Consider the following 18,875-nt stretch of genomic DNA (forward strand, 5'->3'; position numbering starts at 1 on the left):
TCTCAACTTTACCTTTCTATGACTCAAACCAGAAAGTCAAAAATAGAATTTAGTTCAAAGATTACTTATTGCGAAAGAATTTAACTTAGCAACCAGAATTCAACATAGGATTAAAAATTATCTTATAGGCAAATTTAATTACAGAGAAGAAAATGGGTCATTTATCTGAAAAGAGAAGAGACAGGGGATGGAACCCCAACACAGGCGTATTCCAGACATGGGGGGTGCCCATTTCCGACTATAGAATTAGTAAATAACGCGACTTCATTTCAGGTTATGGTACGATTTTCGTTGATTCAGTCCAACATAGGCGGTAGACTATTTTTCAAGTACTGTTAAATTGCTTAGTCGTTCAATTGCTTTAAGGTTAATATTGTGCCATTTTAGTGGATATTATAGGTTATGGTACTGAGGGCATGTAAATCTTTTAGATGGTTATATAAGTTTGATTAGTTATTAAGAAACGAGTTTCTCGAGAAGCAATTCTAGGTGGAACACAGCCAACATTGAATGGAATGAGCGGGAGGGCATAAGAGAATCTTTTCAATGATGGAGGGCCTTCAGACTAAGATAGGATGATGGGGGCTTGGACTAATTTGGAAGGAAGAATTTTACCTACTCCTGTATGTAGGCATGGCGACCATGATTTTCATCCTTTCAACGTTTCAACTACAAAATCAAAATATCTCCTGTAAACTTCCCAAAGCGGTGGAACTAGAGTTTGTTACGTTCTTTTAATGAACAGTAATTCTTAGTCCCTAGAGCTTACTCCTCCACAAACTGGATGGTGTTCTGCTAAAAATTTCAGATAACTATTGCAAGTGCCAGCTCAAAATAAATACGAGACCGGCCGCAATTCCATCACTGAGTCTCCGTATTTTTTACCTTAAAAAAAGCTCCCCTGAACATACTGCTGTGTAATAGCCTGTCTAACTACCATTTATAGTTTTAACCAAGAGCGCTTAGTCTACATGTTTTAATGAGAATAATATAGTGTAATGCAGAAAGAATCGACTCAGCAGCAACCTTGCGATTCAAATATTCAACTTGAACAAATCAACATATAAAATCAAACAAGTACATTAGTTGTGGTCAGACACGTACATTAGTTGTGGTAAGTAAGGAGGGGAGGGGGTGGGGGTCGAGACCTCTTTCTTCAAGAATTCTAACGCCAGCAATAACGAAGTCAATTTAAAACGAGGAAATGTTCCAAATTATAGACACCAACTTACGACAACTTATTAAGTTTTAGTATTTTTAATCTATCCAAAAAGTTTGCAAAAACGCTTGTAACTTTAACTGGAGTATTTTCTAGGGGAGTCTTTTCTTCTCCTTTTTTCATAATTCATACGTCATATTCAGTTTTTAATTCATATTAAATATTTCATACGAAATAAGATAGCAATAAGTACGCCTTCTTCCTAAAACAATTTAGATAATATATTTTAGTGTTTTGTCGAAATTCCTGTATTAAAAAAAAAAAAATTACACACCCCAAGTGACACTTTTGAACATCTAATACAAAAACCTAATTACGCATGGTAATGAACGGGAAGTTAAGAGCTGTCCCTATCAACAGCAACGAGATCTATAAAAACCGACATTTCAAAAAAAAAACATGCTTAGACAAATCTTCTTATACGCTAATTACTAAGCTGTAAAATAAACCAAGTTTAAAGTTAGTTTTTACAACATCGCTTTCTATAAAAACCTTACATGCCCCCAGGGCATAACTTACAACCCTTGCCCTGAGGGTTGTGGGGGGAGAAGATCGTCATCCTTAAAGACCTAATTTCCAAAAATTTCAACTACGTTGAATAAAATGGCTATCTAACAATTTTGATCGGATGTGTTTGGGGAAATGGTGGGCGTGAGAGGGGAGTTAGTTGCCCTCAAATCACTTTCGACTAATAAAAAGGGCACTAGCCCTTTGAATTTCCAATCGAAAGAGATTTTTTTCAAGTTTCTACAAAGATTTAAATAAAAACTTATATGCCCCCAGGGCATAACTTATAACCCTGGCCCTGAAGACTGTGGGGGGAGTGTCCTGCTCAAAGGTATAATTACCTGAACTTTAAACTGCGTGAAAGGGGGTTAGTTGTCTTCCAATCCCTTTCGACCATTAAAAAGGGCACTAGCCCTTTGAATTTCCAATCGAATGAGGTTTTTTCGAAGCTTCTACGACAACGCCTTCTTTAAAAACCTTATATGCCCCCATGGCATAACTTATAATCCTTGCCCTGAGGGTTGTGGAGGAGTGTCCTCCTCAAAAATATATTTTCTATCTGGAAATCAAATACGCTGAACAAAATGGCTATGTCAAAATTTTTATTGGATGTGTTTGGGGGAATGATGGGCGTGGGGGGGGGGCTAGTTTCCCAACAATCACTTTCGACGGTTAAAAAGGGCACTAGCCCTTTGAATTTCCAATCGAACGAGCTTTTTTTGAAGTTTCTACGACAACGCCCTCTTTAAAAACCTTATATGCCCCCAGGCATAATTTAAAACCCTTGCCCTGAGGGCTCTGGGGGAGTTTCCTCCTCAAAAACATATTTTCTATCTCGAAATCAACTACACTGAACAAACTGACTGTCTGAAATTTTTGATTGGTTGTGTCTTGGAGTCTGTGGGGCCTGGGGGGGCTAGTTACCCTCCAATCGCTTTCGACTATTAAAAAGGGCAGTAGCCACTCCAATTTCCAATCGAATGAGCCCTTTTCGAAGTTTCTACGACAACGCCTTCGATACGAAGTGCCCGGGTATGGAGAAAAAAAAACACATCGTTCTTTACTTAGGCAGCGCTAGTGCGCTGCCTATGAAAAATAAACAATTTCAGAGAAATTTGGACTAGGGTTAATTTACATTACAATAGGATGAAAGTTGACATTTCTCGGTAAGTAAATCGTTAATCAGCATTTTTTTTCTTTCAAAAATTATATAGTCAAAATACAGTGGGTAAAAAGTAGGGATAGGCTAGCTTGGGAAAATTACGGTAGAAGTAGGCTAGTTGACTTGTCGGTAAGTATGCCTACTGGGAATATAATTTTATTTTCGCATCTTTTTCTGCATTTTAATGTACCTCTAAAGGCAAGTATACAGAAATTTTGGGTCAAATAACATAACAAAGCCTAGCAGCGTTGGTGACTTTTATTTTCGAAATTATCGCCAGTTTCCACCCTATAAGCTTCTCATACTCTTTGCCCTATCTATAAAACTATTTCAAAAACTTATGGACGGCTAGAAATAATTTTGAAAAAAAACGAACCTTGTGGGCACTCCAGTTTGATGAACAATGAGATCAGTGGAGTCACCTTTATCTTTAAACGCAAGTGTTACAGTTGAATAGTGCTCATCAGGCCAAGATTTTAGTCTCCATTTTTGGACAAGCTTTTCATTAGGGACCTAAAATATTCGTGTCAGTAATACAATGTCACCATATTCATTAGCCCTAAAAGCCCTTTCAATTAGCCCTAAAAGCCAGGCACATATGCAGGACTTTTTCGAGAGGGGGAGGGGCAATAATAAATTGCCTGAAATTCTGAAATTCGCAAAAATTGAAAACCTGATATTCGCTAAAATTTTTGAAATTCAGAGGCCCACCCTCGTAGGACACTGAGAAAAGTTCCATGAGCCATGTTGATACAACAAATTGACCTCAAGAAAACTATGTTTAACGAATGTATCCTTAATTCCAAAAAATTATATAACGTAAAGAAAACGCTGTTGTACCGTGTCCAAACCAACCAATATTCTCTATCTCCCCACAAAATAGAGAACCTTACGTCCGAGTGGGGTTAGAGCATCACAGTCCGGGTATCACAGAATAAGACAGGAAATAAAGGAAGAAACGGTGTCCACCAGGAATGTCACAAATTGCTAGAATAGAAAACTGAGAAACATTGCTATGGTTATTAAAAATTAAATTAATGGCCAAGCCAAATAAAACATTGTTCCTGAACATAGATTCACAAGTTTCAGGTTTTCATAATCTGCCAATTGCATAATTGGTAATTATTGTGATAAATCTAACGCTTGACAAGTGCATTTTTAGATTAACTCATGAGATGTCCTCCAGTTAAATATGGACGAGGATGGTGCTAGAAACCCATTACATCCCTATATCCGGAGAAAAATATTTAGAGTAAACGAGAGATGGATATTTTGAAGGAGAGGATTGGTAGATACTTTCATATATAGGGTAGTTTATGTTTTTTTTTGGGGGGGGGGTTTAAATGTCAATCCTTTGTTGTAATTGATTTTTTTCTTCTTTATTTAGCAATAATTCGGTTAGCGCTCCAGACTAGAAATCCTGAGGTCAGGGCTTCGAGTCCTGGTGTCGCTTATTTTCTTTGGAACGGGGGTAAATGAGGTTACTCTGCTCAGCGGTGCCAGAGTTGACACTCTAGTACCTCTACGTGGGTACCTGGGGAAATTTGAGGGAAAAACACGGGAAGCGTCGGATGATTTGCCCCCAGCCGCGTATTGCACTCCCAACCGAAGACTTTGAATCAGGATATCGGTACCTGCACAACGCAGACCATTGGTCTGCATGCGAATGTTTTTTTAAGTTTTAGTTTAATAATGAAAGCAGAACAAAAAGTAGTTCAAAAGCCATAATATTTAAAAAAAAAATTAGCCAACGTGAGGTAAATGCAGAAAAACAGATTAAGAAAGAAGAGATTAATTGTGAAAATAATACTGGTCGTTCTTTGCAATTCATAAATTTTTCCATAGAGAAAACACTGATACTGGATTTCTGAAATTCAGAACACATGATACCAACTTCGGCTATCTAGATGCGACTCAAGTTTCACCAAAAACGAAAAACGTACCAATATACATAAATTCACATATAATCCTAGTTATAGGACTTGTACTAAATAAAGTAAGTAACCAACAAATAAACATAGGACGCTTTTGGTTAAAAAAAAAGGAAGTTACATCTAATTCTCCTACAGTAGTTGCTATAAGTGGGTGCGAGCATGTTTTGGCTTATAAGTTTTGCGATTTTTCTCATTTCTTGTACAAAGTGTCTTAACGATTAATTTACTTATGGTCCACCATATGACAAAAAAAGTAGAATAAAACACAACAACACCAAAAAAATGCATACAACAATCTTTTCCTGTAACAAAATCAAAGATAAAAAAAAGACAAATGCAAGTAAAAGCACACTCACGACAGGATTAAAAGACCTACAAGTAAATCCCATTCAATTTCTAATATGACAGTTTATCTGTTGTGATAACTTATCTGTTGTCTAAAGTAGTGTAATTTACTGAATTCACGCAAGATTACGTTAATTAATCTTGCTCCTAACGCAAGTTTATCGGATTTGTTTACCGCGTTGTTTTCCATTTGTCTTTTCTTTTCTCTCCACTGACCACAGTCTTGTTTGTTGTTTTTTTTCATTGAGATTTTTCTCTTTGTTGTTATTTTTTGTCATGGCTGGCCAGTTCGGCTTAAGATCTTTCATTCGGATAAACCTATTTTGCACCCCCCCCCCTAAAAAATCCTGGATCCGTCCCTGCTGAACCGTCTGTACACACCCTTCCTCCATCCCAGTTTATTCAGGATTACCCTCTTTAAACCCTACCAAGCAGTCACAATTTCTTGTAAACCCTTTTTACGACCTCTACTCATCCCACTCGGGGACGACCTGCTTTTCTTTTGGCCCTAGATGGATGGTCGAAAAGGGCAACCTTTGACAATCTGCCATCCTTAATCTATAGAGCATGTCCTAGCCATCTGAATCTTTCTCTCGTTATAGCCACTTCTGAGGTGCTCAATCACAGTACCAACAATTGTAAATATAGATATTTTTTTCTTGGTTTTAGATTGTATTTAAATTTAAGTTAAATTAGATTTTATCTTTGTTTCTTAGCGTTGAAGACGCCTTGTTTTATACAGGCGAAATATCCGAGACGTTTTACTTTGTCTTTTCCTTCTACTGACCGTAGTTATAAGAGCAATATCTTCTAAATGAGCCGTTAAACATCTCTCTATGATGGTGCGGTAGCCCGCTAGCCTTGTAGTGTGCTGGTGAGCAGACGATTTACAAAACTTACTAAACGGAAAGGGAAGGGGAGTATACAGGAAGGGTTAAAAAAAACCTGTTCAAACCAGTTAAAAAAAATTACAAAACGCATTAAAATGTGTTCATTCCTGTAACTTTTTACGACTCGGTCAAAAATTTCGGAGGAGGGGGTTCAAACCGGGTAGCCTCCCCCTCCTGGATACAGCCCTGTTCATAAGTCTCAACTTTACTTTATGAACTTTACTGTTCATAAGTCTCAACTCAAGATCAGTATTTTAACAAAACTTGAATTCATTTACATTAAGAAAATTTCTACCTATCAGTTTTCAAAATAGAAGGGGTATTACCTTTTTAAGCCTAGGAAAATCAAAATCTTATAAAATTTTCATAAAAGGTGAAAAAATGATAGACAAAAAAAATGCTCAACTAGTCTTCTAGCTACAGGGCAACTAAAATAGCAATTTTACCCTAAGGATGACCTTATTTTACCTATTTTACTGACTGGTTTTCTATTTTACGGTGATTTTACAACAGTGGCCATAACTAACAAAAAAAAAAATATTTTCGACGATTTGAAAATAAAAAAAGATACATTCTACAAAGAGTTAGAGACAGTACTAAGAGAATTGAAAAGTAATTAGGCCTCGATCGGGCTCTGATACCTTGGTTACATCCATGTTAAACGCAGCAGATTTTAATTTTTTTATTATTTATTTTCTATTGCTCTGAATTTTTTTTCTTTTGTGGTTTTGAAATTTTTATTCCTTTATAGAAGAAATCGCGAGTAATTCTTTAGGAATACGTTATTATTTTTTTTTCCAATTTATCATTAATTATTTATCTATACAATTATTTGATTATAATCAGAACTAATGTGAAATAAATGAACTGAAAAAAAAATGAAAAGATTAGATTTTAATAATCTAGTAAGTTGCTTTAGTAATAAACTGCAAGTAAGATTAAACATTAACGATAGCTAGACCAACTTAATTTAGGCTACCAAAGCCTAGCATGGATAGATTAAAGCACCCTTAACGTTTCACTGGGACGAGGGAGGGGATGTTGCTGAATTACAGAAATATCTGGATAGGAGGGCCTTCAATTTCCCGGCTGCTTCCCAAGGCAAATATTTCTACCCAAAACGAGTCTCAGGCAAGACCAGGGAAGCTAAAGCCACTACAGAAGATCCCAAGTTTTGGTACCAAATTGACACCCGACATAATTGCAACAGCAGCAAATATAGCAATTATTGGAAAGAGAATTAAATACAGAATATATTTGCTTATTTATCTTTTGTAGTCTTATAGGTAAATTCTTTAAAAATATAATAGTCATTGCAAAAGCCGATCCTAGCGAGATGACGGAGGCAAGAAGAAAAAGAAAAGAAACGGCAAAGGAGACTCCTTTGCTAGTATAGATATATATAGGAAACCAAATATGCGTGTGTGTTTTTGTGTGTAAACTGTTTCCTTTGCATGACAGAATCAGCTAAACTTATCAAGGGAGAAACGTAAAATATAAATGCAGAACGTGGCCACATTGTCACAAAATTTCATATTTAAGGATTTCTGAGCCAGCTGGTAACCATCATGAGGCTAATTTAAATAAAATTAGGACGAGTCCTCAAAAAGCAGTTTTTTGCAAAAAACAAACAAAATTACCCCTTACATTTTGAAAATGCAATTTTGCCCCCCCCCCGTAATTTCCGTGGATTTACGCCACTGCTCAAAATTAAGTAATAACAACAAAATTGCCAACCCCTACATTTTTCAAATACGATTTTTTTAGGGAGGAGGGGGAATTACCTCCCAAGGTTTGCACCTCCCCTCTCTGAGTTTCAAGAATATTTTTTTCGGTATTTGCATGAAAAAATGGCTTTTTTTGGCATTTTCAATCAGAAAACTGAAAAAATACACCTCTACATTTTAAAAATACGATTTTGCCCCCCTCCCCCAGTCGTAAATTCTGTGAATTAACGTAACTGCCGAAAATTAAGTAGTAATAACAATAAAATGTAGTTCCACGTCATTAAAAATAGAGCAAAAAAAGAAGGAACTAAGGAGAAAAATAAATGAAACACTGTACTTACTATGTCTACAAAACTACCACAAACAAATCCATTGAAGAATGAGAATTTTCCTCCCTTTTCCACATCCATTTTTATAGGCCCTCGTGTAAATCCTTGAACCATCTGAAACAATAATAGTGAAAATACAAAATCAGTTAATCGCTGTCAATTTTCACGAAATCTTATAAAATTAGATACCTAATATAAAAGTGCTACAAATTTTGACACTTTGTGACTACAAAATTTGTGATTTTTTTTCAAACAGAGGTTTCTTTTCATGTAAGGTAATGTACTTTTTACTGGCATTCATGGTACATGCATGAGGTACATAGTAATGTATCTCTTACCTTTTCATCAGCATTATATTTTCGACGTGCTACCTACCACCAGACCGTTATGATTACTTACTGATCAGCATTATATTTTTGACGTGCTACCTACCACCAGACCGTTATGTTTTCTTACTGACCGTTATGTTTTCTTACTGTTTTCTTACTGATCAGCATTATATTTTCGACGTGCTACCTACCACCAGACCGTTATGTTTTCTTACTGACCGTTATGTTTTGTTACTTACTGTTTTCTTACTCATCAGCATTATATTTTCGACGTGCTACCTACTACCAGACCGTTATGTTTTCTTACTGACCGTTCTGTTTTCTTACTGTTTTCTTACTTACTGTTTTTTTTTACAAATCAGCATTATGTTTTCGACGTGCTACCTACCACCATACCGTTATGTTTTCTTACTGAAACACTTAATTTTCAGCAGAGTAAGGTGAGAGTAGGCAAGTAGGTTGTTCATTCGTGACATCTTAAAATAAGGTGGCAACATTCTTTATGTGGATGGAGGTCAGTGGCGTGACCCTGTAAGCTATGCGAGAGAACACGATGGCTGGTACATAGTTCCATGGCTGAAGGAAGTCTGATATCACATAGTTCACATTATTTATAAAGAACTTATGAATTTTCGAAATAACTGGTGCAAGGACTTCCAATGGTATATACTACTTGAGTTTTAATAAATTGTAATCCAAACTATCTTATATGTTAAGTCATAACATATTTTTAGGTGCTGGCATCTGATTCTGTGTAAGCCCTTAAGATGGCGAGAGAAAACCTGATATCCGAGCTTAAGTTGGGAGGACCAACCCCATTATTTTTCGTACATGGTGTTAATGAAAAATTTATTTCAATTGAATTTTTCGAGTAATTTTCTCAGAAAATTCACCAATGGCAGACAATATAAACTAATATATACAATATAATATATACAAAATAAAGTAATATTAGATCTAAAAAAATCCATGAATATTCCCCCTCCCCCCTTTATATACATGTGACGTTCACCCTTTCTTTATGAAGACTGTAACTTTATGCTACAAAGAACAATCAAATAATGAAAATCAACGTCAGATTCCAACAAAATAAATTAGTACTTTTTTTTATTATTATTATTATTTCAGGGCTGTGCTTTCTAGAACTATTATTTACAGTTAAGACCTAGTAATTCTGTAAAACTTGAAGCAAAAAAGAAATCCTCTTCTGATCCTTCTGTTTTTTGCTGTAAAATATTAAAATTGATAATAAAATAAATGCAAACATTCATAGTCAACAACTAAAATCAGTCTTTGCCTATATGGAATTATGTTACTGCCATTTCAGTCTATTTTCATTTACGTCTGAGTGCATATTATGGGTTTTTATGTCAGTGCTAATGTTTTACATTTTTCAGCAATTTGTGTTGTATTTGACATGCATTAAGCCTAAATATGCAAGCTTTACCCATAGTCTTTTATTAACCAGAATTTTTCCACGCTAAAAATTCCAGACTCCCGTCCCAAGTATGTCAACGCTGACATTACTATATTTTACGGCGCTGATATGATTGACTTCCGATAATACACAAAGCTAAGCTAGATACATTTCCCACATCTGTGAAAAAGTAAATTGTTCAACAATTCAGCACTGACTTACTTGACCTAAGTCCCATCCGTCCTTGACGGTCAGTTTGGAGCCTCTTCAAATTTTATATTATTGATGTGGCGTCTGTACGAGCATCTATCTTTAGCCAGGCGAAGAAGTTGCGAATAATTTCTGAGACCACACTGGCTAATCATGATAAAACACAAAATCACGAAGAAAGGAAAAAACGAGGACAGTTAACAGCCAGTAAAAAAATTGAAAAATTATGCAAATATTTCGGTCAAGACCTCCGCTTGACCGTCCTCAGTACAGAATAAAACTGATAAAAATATAAAAACCAAACCTTAAGATAAAAACACAAAACTAAAATTGGACGATCCTTTCTCAGTAACGGTGAGTTACCCTTTCACAGTTACTTTTTTTGTTCTTTTTTTTATATTTTTACCAGTTTTATTCTGCCCTGAAGACGGTCTAGCGAAGATCTTGACCGAAATATTTGCATAATTTTTCAATTTTTTCACTGGCTGTTAATTGTCCTCGTTTTTTTCCTTTCTTCGCGATTTTATGTTTTATGAAGACGTTGCGGCAGGTGAAGCATCAAAAAATTATCTTTCAATGACTTTGGGGGCCAACTCTAAGGCCAGAACCATGCACGTGACCATTGAAGACTATTTCCAGAAGACGGGAATTTTCCATACCATGGGTGTAGCCAAGCCACTGAAGTTGCTGTATTTTGTTTTATCAAGCACACTGTGTTTGATCTTGAGGCTTTCAAACAGCTTAATTTTAAGAACTCTCTCCAGGTAGCTAATGCCAGTAATGCGGCGAAGTGACCATGTTTTAAATGCGGCTACACGACGTTGGTCGTCTGTTTTGAATGACTCACAGGCGTATATGGCAATTGGAATAGACAGTGTGTTAAGGGTCTTGCTTTCAGTAGCGTTGCCAAATCCGTCCTCCAGATTGGCATCAAGACTTTAGTTTTAGTTTTAGAGTTAGCAAGCCAAAGGGGTTGTCTTAATATCCTTAGAATAACTGTTATTGGGCTTTAAAAGGCTGCCAAGATAGGTGAAATATTCGACCCATTCTACGTTGACACCATGGAGCTGGAGGGTTTAACTTCCCTGGTTTTTCGACTTTCGCAAACAGAGCATGGCTTTTGTTTTTGAGAAACAGATGATCATTCCAGAGCAGCCGGTGGTTGATTAGATGTAGTCAGTATGGGATTGAAGATCCTCAAGGCTTTTGTTTATTCGGTCTATGTCATCAGCATAGGCTAATTTATCAATCATCATACCTTCGATGAGGACACCTGATGAATTGTCGAGGAGTGGCAGGACAGCGATAAAGGACAGACTGAACAGTTCCGGTGAAATTAAGCAGCCCTGCAGCATATCAGTCGATATTTTATAACTATCGGCAAGGTCCTCTTCCGTTATGACGCGGCTTCTGGACCTTGAGTACAAATTTCTGATCAATGATACTAATTTCTGTGAGGTACCAAAGTGAAGAAGAACGGGTCACAGATCTTCGCTTTATTTTCAGCATTTACTGTACTATTGATTTAAAATAAAAATCCCATATAAAAACGGTTACGGAGGAGGGAGAGAAAGGGAGAGAGAGAGAGAGAGAGAGAGAGAGAGAGAGAGAGAGAGAGAGAGAGAGAGAGAGAGAGAGAGAGAGAGAGAGAGAGAGAGAGAGAGATAGATACATAGAGAGAGAGATAGAGAGAGTGAGATAGTGAAAGAAGTATAGAGAGAGATAGAGAAAGAGACAAAGAGACAGGGTGTATGAGAGAGGCAGAGAGAGAGATAGAGAGAGAGAGAGAGAGAGAAGGAGAGAAAGATGGAGACAGAGAAGAGACGAAGCAAAACAGAGAGAAACGAAGATAGAGTGAGGAAGGATGCAGGAGCAAGACACAGCGACTTACTTCTGGGATGGTCAAGGCATTGTAAAGTTCGTTTACAGTACACTTGAAATTCAGCTCATCCTTTAAGGCTGTAGTTTCTATTTTGACGCCTAATCCTTTTGTTTCTTTTGACTGCACAGGAGTAAAAACTCTGTTAGTTACATTTGTCTTATTCACAGCAGCCCTTGTTGTTTCTTCCTTCTTTGGGAGAATCATTCCTTGAGAAAATTCTGAAAAGGAAATCATTCAATTATTAACAAGACAAAAGATTATCCAGAGTGATTGGCTTTTATGAATCCCACGGATCTATGGTAATCGCTCAGACGCGTATGATAAGAACTCTTGCAGTTACTTCTTTGGTAACTTTTCTAAGAGCCCCATCTGCAAATTACCTCCTGGAAAGTGCCAGCAACCAAAGCAATCCTTTTTGTTCCCTCTACAAGCTTCTAGCCCTCAATCTCCAAGGGTATAACTCACAATCGCTCCTGCTGGTCAGTCAGTAGTAAATTCCGAGTCACCTGAACTATTAAATCCTTATGATTACACTCCGATGGATGAAACCAACCTAACAGAAACCTAACAGACATCTTGCAGGATTTCCAGCAGGATTTAGATTGCAGGAAAATCTAACAGGATTTCCGGCAGTCCTAAGTCTTCCCATGACTTCCAAGAAATGTATTCCCGAAAATGCTGAAAAAAATAGTAAAAAAAAAAAAATCCACAGATTCAAATTGATTGCCCAATTGCCACCTTTCGCCAAACATCTGTCTGCCAAATTGAACCATTAAACCAGTTAAACCAATTAAATTTAAACCATTAAACCATTTAAATCATTAAATTGGGTTGAAACGTTGCCTTCTGGAAAGTTATTACTGATTTAAATTTCTTTTTCCCATTTTGTGATTTTTGATTGGTTAAGTATGAATATATGTTAGTAGATTATAAGGATGGACACAACCCAATGGATTCCCCTGATGATTGTTGAAGGATGGTATTATCTTTAATGTAGCTAATTATTTTTGTTAATAAATTTATTTGTCTCTTGTCTTTCTTATCATTGGCAGCGCTTGCGCTGCCTAAGTAAAGAACGATGTTAGCACAATGCATTATTTTTTTTTTTCCGTACCAGGGCACTTCGTATCGAAGGAGTTGTCGTAGAAACTTCGAAAAGGACTCATTCGATTGGAAATTGGAGTGGCTAGTGCCCTTTTTCATAGTCAAAAGAGATTGGAGGGCAACTAGGCCCCCCCCCGCGCCCATCATTCCCCCAATATCCAATAAAAATTTGTTCAGCGTAGTTGATTTCCAGATAGAAAATATGTTTTTGAGGAGGACACTCCCCCACAACTCTCAGGGCAAGGGTTTTAAGTTATGCCCTAGGGGCCTATAAGTAGTCCCCGAAGTCGCGCCACGCCGACATGACGGCGGCGAATTTGTGATTTATTATCGGCGGCGCGCCAATTTTTCTGATTAAAAATAATAATAAAAATTCCACTTCACCAAGCATATTCAACCTCAACTTGATCTCAGTAGGGATTTTTAAATGGTTAGTTGAAAACATACAAGAACAATATGACAAAGCAGGACTTTGTTGGGCCATGTAGATAGTGGTTATGTGCACCGTCGATTAGACCAACTAGAATTCTCATTTTTAGCCACTAGACCCAGGGAAACCTATGGTGTGTTTATGTTTAACATCGGATTGTTCCTATAAAATCCCGTGTTTAGTCATTTTCTTCTTGTTAATGATGTGGGCTAATGTGTGTATAACTTTCAAAGTTTGAAGTTCAAACATCTCCTTTTCATCAAATACATACGAAAAGGAAGTGAAAAAAACAAATAACAACATCAAAAAAACACTGTATAGAAGTCAGATACCACGGCTTAACAAAACAACAATTTTAAATCAGGGGTTACATCACTTCAGTTACAATTGATGTAACAAAAGTGAGTTTGTTCACTCTGCCTGGAGCCATTGATCTTTTTGCAGTCACTATCAGTCCTGTCGGGCTAAAAAGCCGTTTAGCTGGGGCACTTGTGGCTGGGACAGCCAGAACTTGACGAGCGTAAACTGCCACTCGCGGGATCTGATACTAGCATTGGACCTTGGGATGCCACATATTGCTGGAAATGATCCTCTCCTTTGTATCTTCCGAAATAAGTGGTTTTTATTAGGGAGAACTAACCCGCACCATTGCTATAGGGCTCGTGCGCCCTACGTCACAGGGGGAACTAAACTGCACCTTTACTTTCTTTTCTTATCTACACAGAATACCCCTCCAAAATTCTTTTCTGAAAGAAGTGGTCAAGTTATGAAGTTTTAAGTCAAAGTATAAGGCTGCTTCAACTTCAGTGTGCTTTGCTCACTGTGCAAAAAAAAATGTAATTAATGTTTATAGATATATTCCTATACTAGCTATACTAGCTAGTATCTATACTAGCTCTTTTCCAGATTAATTAAAAAAAAATTTCCACAAAATAAGTTTTTCAAAGATAAGTGAAGAACTCCATTAAACAAAAATGAGCAAAAATAAAATCAAATAATCTACCTACCGGGAAATTCTTGCGAATGACCATCAATAAACTAATGAAACCCAAAATGATCAGAAACTACATTAAATAACTGAACCACACTCAAAAGGCGGAAGAATCAGCATAAGTTGGGCTCAAAACCCTTATGCCTTCCCAAGGCCAGAACATAATTTGCACTTTTACTGAAAAAATACAAATGTATAACTTTTATAACTTTAATAAATCAAATAATATTAACATTTTGATTATAAATAAATTGTTCATTTTGATGGCAGCACGGGGACCTTTCATACGCGGGGCCCGATTGGGTCCAATCGTTCCACTCGCCCTTTATCCGGCCCTGCGGGTCACACCGTACGTATAATTATAAAGTTGTTTCTAGTGGAGAAACTGTATTTATTAACAATAAAATGTATCCTTACTTTTGATGGCTAATAGTAAAACATACCCATCAAGTCCTTTCATTATTTAGCTATGCTCCAATTTCAGCTTGGCAAAACCTACATTGGATGTTGAAGGTATATTAAATAAAAAAACAAGTTTTTTCAACTGAAAGTAAGGAGCAACATTAAAACTTAAAATGAACAGAAATTATCACGTATATGAGGAAGTTTAAACTGTCGTCAATACCTCACTCTTTACGCTAAAGTTTGGACTTTGTTCGAATTCTTTAAGAATGACCCCGGAATCACAAGGGGTTTAATTAGAATAAATAGGTCTTATGAAAGTACTAAAAAAAATGTTAGCTTAAAGAGCGAGATATTGACAAGGGGACGTACCCCTTCATATAAGTATATATGTATACTAAACTGACAATGCACATTCATTTGTATTTTTTTCAGTAAATTGCAAATTATGTTCTGGCCTTGGAAAGGAATAGGGGTTTTGAGCCAAACTTATGTTAACTTCTGCTCGGTTTGGGTTTCATTTATTTAACAATGTTGATTTGCGGTAGTTTCATGCTTGGTATATTCTTTGATTTTATTTTTGCTCATTTTTTGTTTAATAGAGTTCTTTACTTTTCTTTAAAAAACTCATTTTGTGGCAACAATTTTTTTTAACTAATTTCTGTTTTTTTTAAATTGGCATATTTTCAGGGAAAGATAAACTAATACTTTAAATTTTTTCTTTTTGTAGGAATTTATAGTTTTGCCTGCTATTTGTATGCTGGAAAAAAATTCTCAACAATGTTTAACAACATAGACCCTTTTAGAAATCTGGACACAAATAGTAGTGTTTAATTTAGTTTCATATCTCCTCTAGTTGACCTGAAATAGAAAACTTGATACCATTCACAAAAAAATCAATTTTTACTTTCTTGGATAGCTTGGATACACTTACGCTATTTTGATTTGGTTAAATTTTAAGAGCAGAAGTAGCCCCGAAGGTTTGAACATAATACCCTCATTCGTTCTTCGGATACTGCCGAGAGGCTTTATTGGTAAGTAACATTAATACAGGGCATTTTGATTTTATCTTAAGGCAATATTTAATTTTTATACATAAAAGCAAATAGAAGAGTGGGTGTGGGAGGGGGATGGATTTCGTTCCAGTCACTTTCGACTATTAAAAAGGACATCAGCTCTTTCTATTTTCAATCAAAAGAGCCCTTTTCGAAGTTCCTACGACAACTTCTTCGATATGAAATGCCCTGGTCTAAACAACAACAACAACAACAAAAAATCATACATTATACCCACATTGATCTTTACTATAAAAATGTCAAGCCTTCCAATCACTTTCGATTATTCAAAGGGCACTAGGCCTTTCGATTTCCAATCAAATGATCCCTTTTTGAGTTTCTACGACAACGCTTTTTATAAACACCTTATATGCACCCAGGGCATAAATTAGAACCCTTACCCTGAGGGCTGTGAGGGTGGTTGTCATCCTCTAAGACCTAATTTCCAGAACTTTCAACTACGTTAAACAAAATGGCAATCTCAAAATTTTGATTGGATATGTTTTGAGAAATGGTGGGCGTGGAAGGGGTGTTAGTTGCCTTCCAGTCATTTTCGACTATTAAAAAGGGCAAAAGTCACTCCAATTTCCAATTGAATGAGCCCTTTTCGAAGTTTATGCAACAATATTTTCGATACGAAGTATCCAGGTCTAACGGAAAAAATGATAAATCATACATTTTGCCAACATCGTTCTTATATAATCCCAGGGCATAACTTAAAACCCTTGCTTAAGAGTTGTGGGGAGTAACCTCCTCAAAAACATATTTTCTCTCTGGAAATCAGTTACTCTGAACAAAATGGTTATCTTAAAATTTTGATTGGATGTGTTTGGGGAAATGGTGGGCGTGGAAGGGGTGTTAGCTGCCTTCCAATCATTTTCGACTATTAAAAAGGGCACTAGCTATTCCAATTTCCAACCATGAACCCTTTTCGAAGTTTCTATGACAGCTCCTTCGATACGAATTGCCCTGGTATGGAAAACAAACTAAAACAAAAAAACAATACATTGTGCCAACATTGTTCTTTACTAACTTAGGCTAACTTAGGCAGCGCGATTGCGCTGCCTAAGTATGATAACATCCTGAATTTGTAATAACATCCTGTTATGATAACATCCTGAATTGCCTAATGCTCTTTTACCTACCTCTTTTCATCTGAAAAATAGAAAGAAAAATGAAAAGAGTTTTAAAGTGGAAGGTAGAATTTTTGTTTCAAGAAAAATTTCTTCTTCTTCTTCTTCCTACGAACCGATATACATAGCAAGCCCAAGATGACAGTATTGATGTTTAAGAAACAGATTAGCCGTGATGAAGGCTGAAGCCCGAAGGTCGATATCGATAAGCAAAAAAGAGACAAAAAAAAAAACAAAAAAAAACGGTGGCGTACTTGTGACACCGCCGCCGATAGAATCAGCGGCGGCGTCAGCGCGCTGATGCAAGCTCGGCGGCGCGCCACCGTTTTGTTTTCGGCGGCGCGCCGCCGACTTTTTGGCGCGGCTTCGGGGTCTACCTATAAGAACGATGTTGGCACAATGTATTATTTATTATTTTTTTCCTTTAGAGCAGGGCACTTCGTATCGAGGAAGTTGTCGTAGAAACTTCGAAAAGGCTCATTCAATTGGAAATGGGAGTGGCTTGTGCCCTTGTTAATAGTCGAAAGTGATTGGAAGGCAACTAACATCTCTTCCATGCCCACCATTTCCCGAAACACATCTAATCAAAATTTTGAGATAGTCATTTTGTTCAGCGTAGTTGATTTCCAGATAGAAATGATGTTTTTGAGGAGGACAATCCCTACAGCTTTCAGGCCAAGAGTTTTAAGTTATGCCCTGGGGGAATATAATTTTTTTTTAAAGGGCGTTGTCGTAGAAACTTCAAAAAAGGCTCATTCGATTGGAAATTCAAAGGGCTAATGCCCTTTTTGATAGTCGAAAAGATTGGAGGACAACTAACCCCCCTCTCACGCCCACCTTTTCGCCAAACACATCCAATCAAAATTTTTAGATAGCCATTTTGTTCAGCGTAATTCATTTCCAGATAGAAATTATGTTTTTGAGGGGGACACTCCCCACAGCCCTCAGGGCAAGGGCTGTAAGTTATGCCCTGGGGGCATATAAGGTTTTAATAGAACGCAATGTTGTAGAAACTTCAAAAAGGACACATTCGATTGGAAATTCAAATGGCTAGTGCCCGTTTTAATAGTCGAAAGTGATTGGAAGGCAACTAACACCCCTTCAACACCCACCATTTCCCCAAACACATCCAATCAAAATTTTGAGATAGCCATTTTGTTCCACGCAGTTTAAAGTTTAGGAAATTATACCTTTGAGCAGGGTTATAATTTATGCCTTTAGGGCAATATAAGCTTTTTTATTGAAATCTTTGTCGTTGAAACTTGAAAAAGGGCTCATTCGATTGGAAATTCACGCAGGACTAAAGTCCTGTTTAATAGTCGAAAGCGCTTTGAGCAGGCAACTAACCCCCCACAGTCTTCACGACCCAGGCTTATAAATTATGCCCTGGGGGCATCCAAGTTCTATTGAAATCTTTGTAGATAGCTGAAAATGATCTGTTTCGATCGGCAGTTCAAAGGGATCAGTGCCCTTTTCAATAGTCGAAAGTGATTCGAGGCAACTAACTCCCCTCTCACGCCCACCTTTTCCCCAAACACATCCAATCAAAATTGTCAGATAACCATTTTATTCAACGTAGTTGAAAGTTTTAGAAATTAAGTCTTTAAGAATGACAACCCCGCCCCTTAACCCCCTCTGAGCAAGGACTGTAATTTCTGCCGTAGCGGAATGTCAGGTTTTCATAGAAATTTATGTTGTAAAAACATCAAAAGGACTGATTCCAGTGGAAGTTGAAAGGGCTTAGGCCATTTTAATAGTTAGAAGTGATTGAAGGGCAACTAACTCCCTTCTCACGCCCACCATTTCCCC

At 36.9% G+C, this 18,875-nt stretch overlaps 1 protein-coding gene across 1 annotated transcript in view; it reads right to left on the reverse strand.

The window, feature by feature from the left end:
* LOC148950779 (activator of 90 kDa heat shock protein ATPase homolog 1) overlaps positions 1-18,875 on the reverse strand; it is a 47,594-nt gene that overhangs the window by 3,893 nt on the left and 24,826 nt on the right. The window contains exons 5-7 of the mRNA XM_089090450.1: positions 11,961-12,169; positions 8,126-8,227; positions 3,265-3,401 (exon numbers count right to left, since the gene is read on the reverse strand). Of these exons, the coding sequence (XP_088946576.1) occupies positions 3,265-3,401; positions 8,126-8,227; positions 11,961-12,169 (448 nt within the window). The remainder of the gene's footprint in view (positions 1-3,264; positions 3,402-8,125; positions 8,228-11,960; positions 12,170-18,875) is intronic.

Source organism: Artemia sp. Qi Xiang Cuo, chromosome 6 (assembly GCF_049724085.1).
Source record: "Artemia sp. Qi Xiang Cuo chromosome 6, ASM4972408v1, whole genome shotgun sequence".
NCBI classification, from domain to species: Eukaryota; Metazoa; Arthropoda; class Branchiopoda; order Anostraca; family Artemiidae; genus Artemia; species Artemia sp. Qi Xiang Cuo.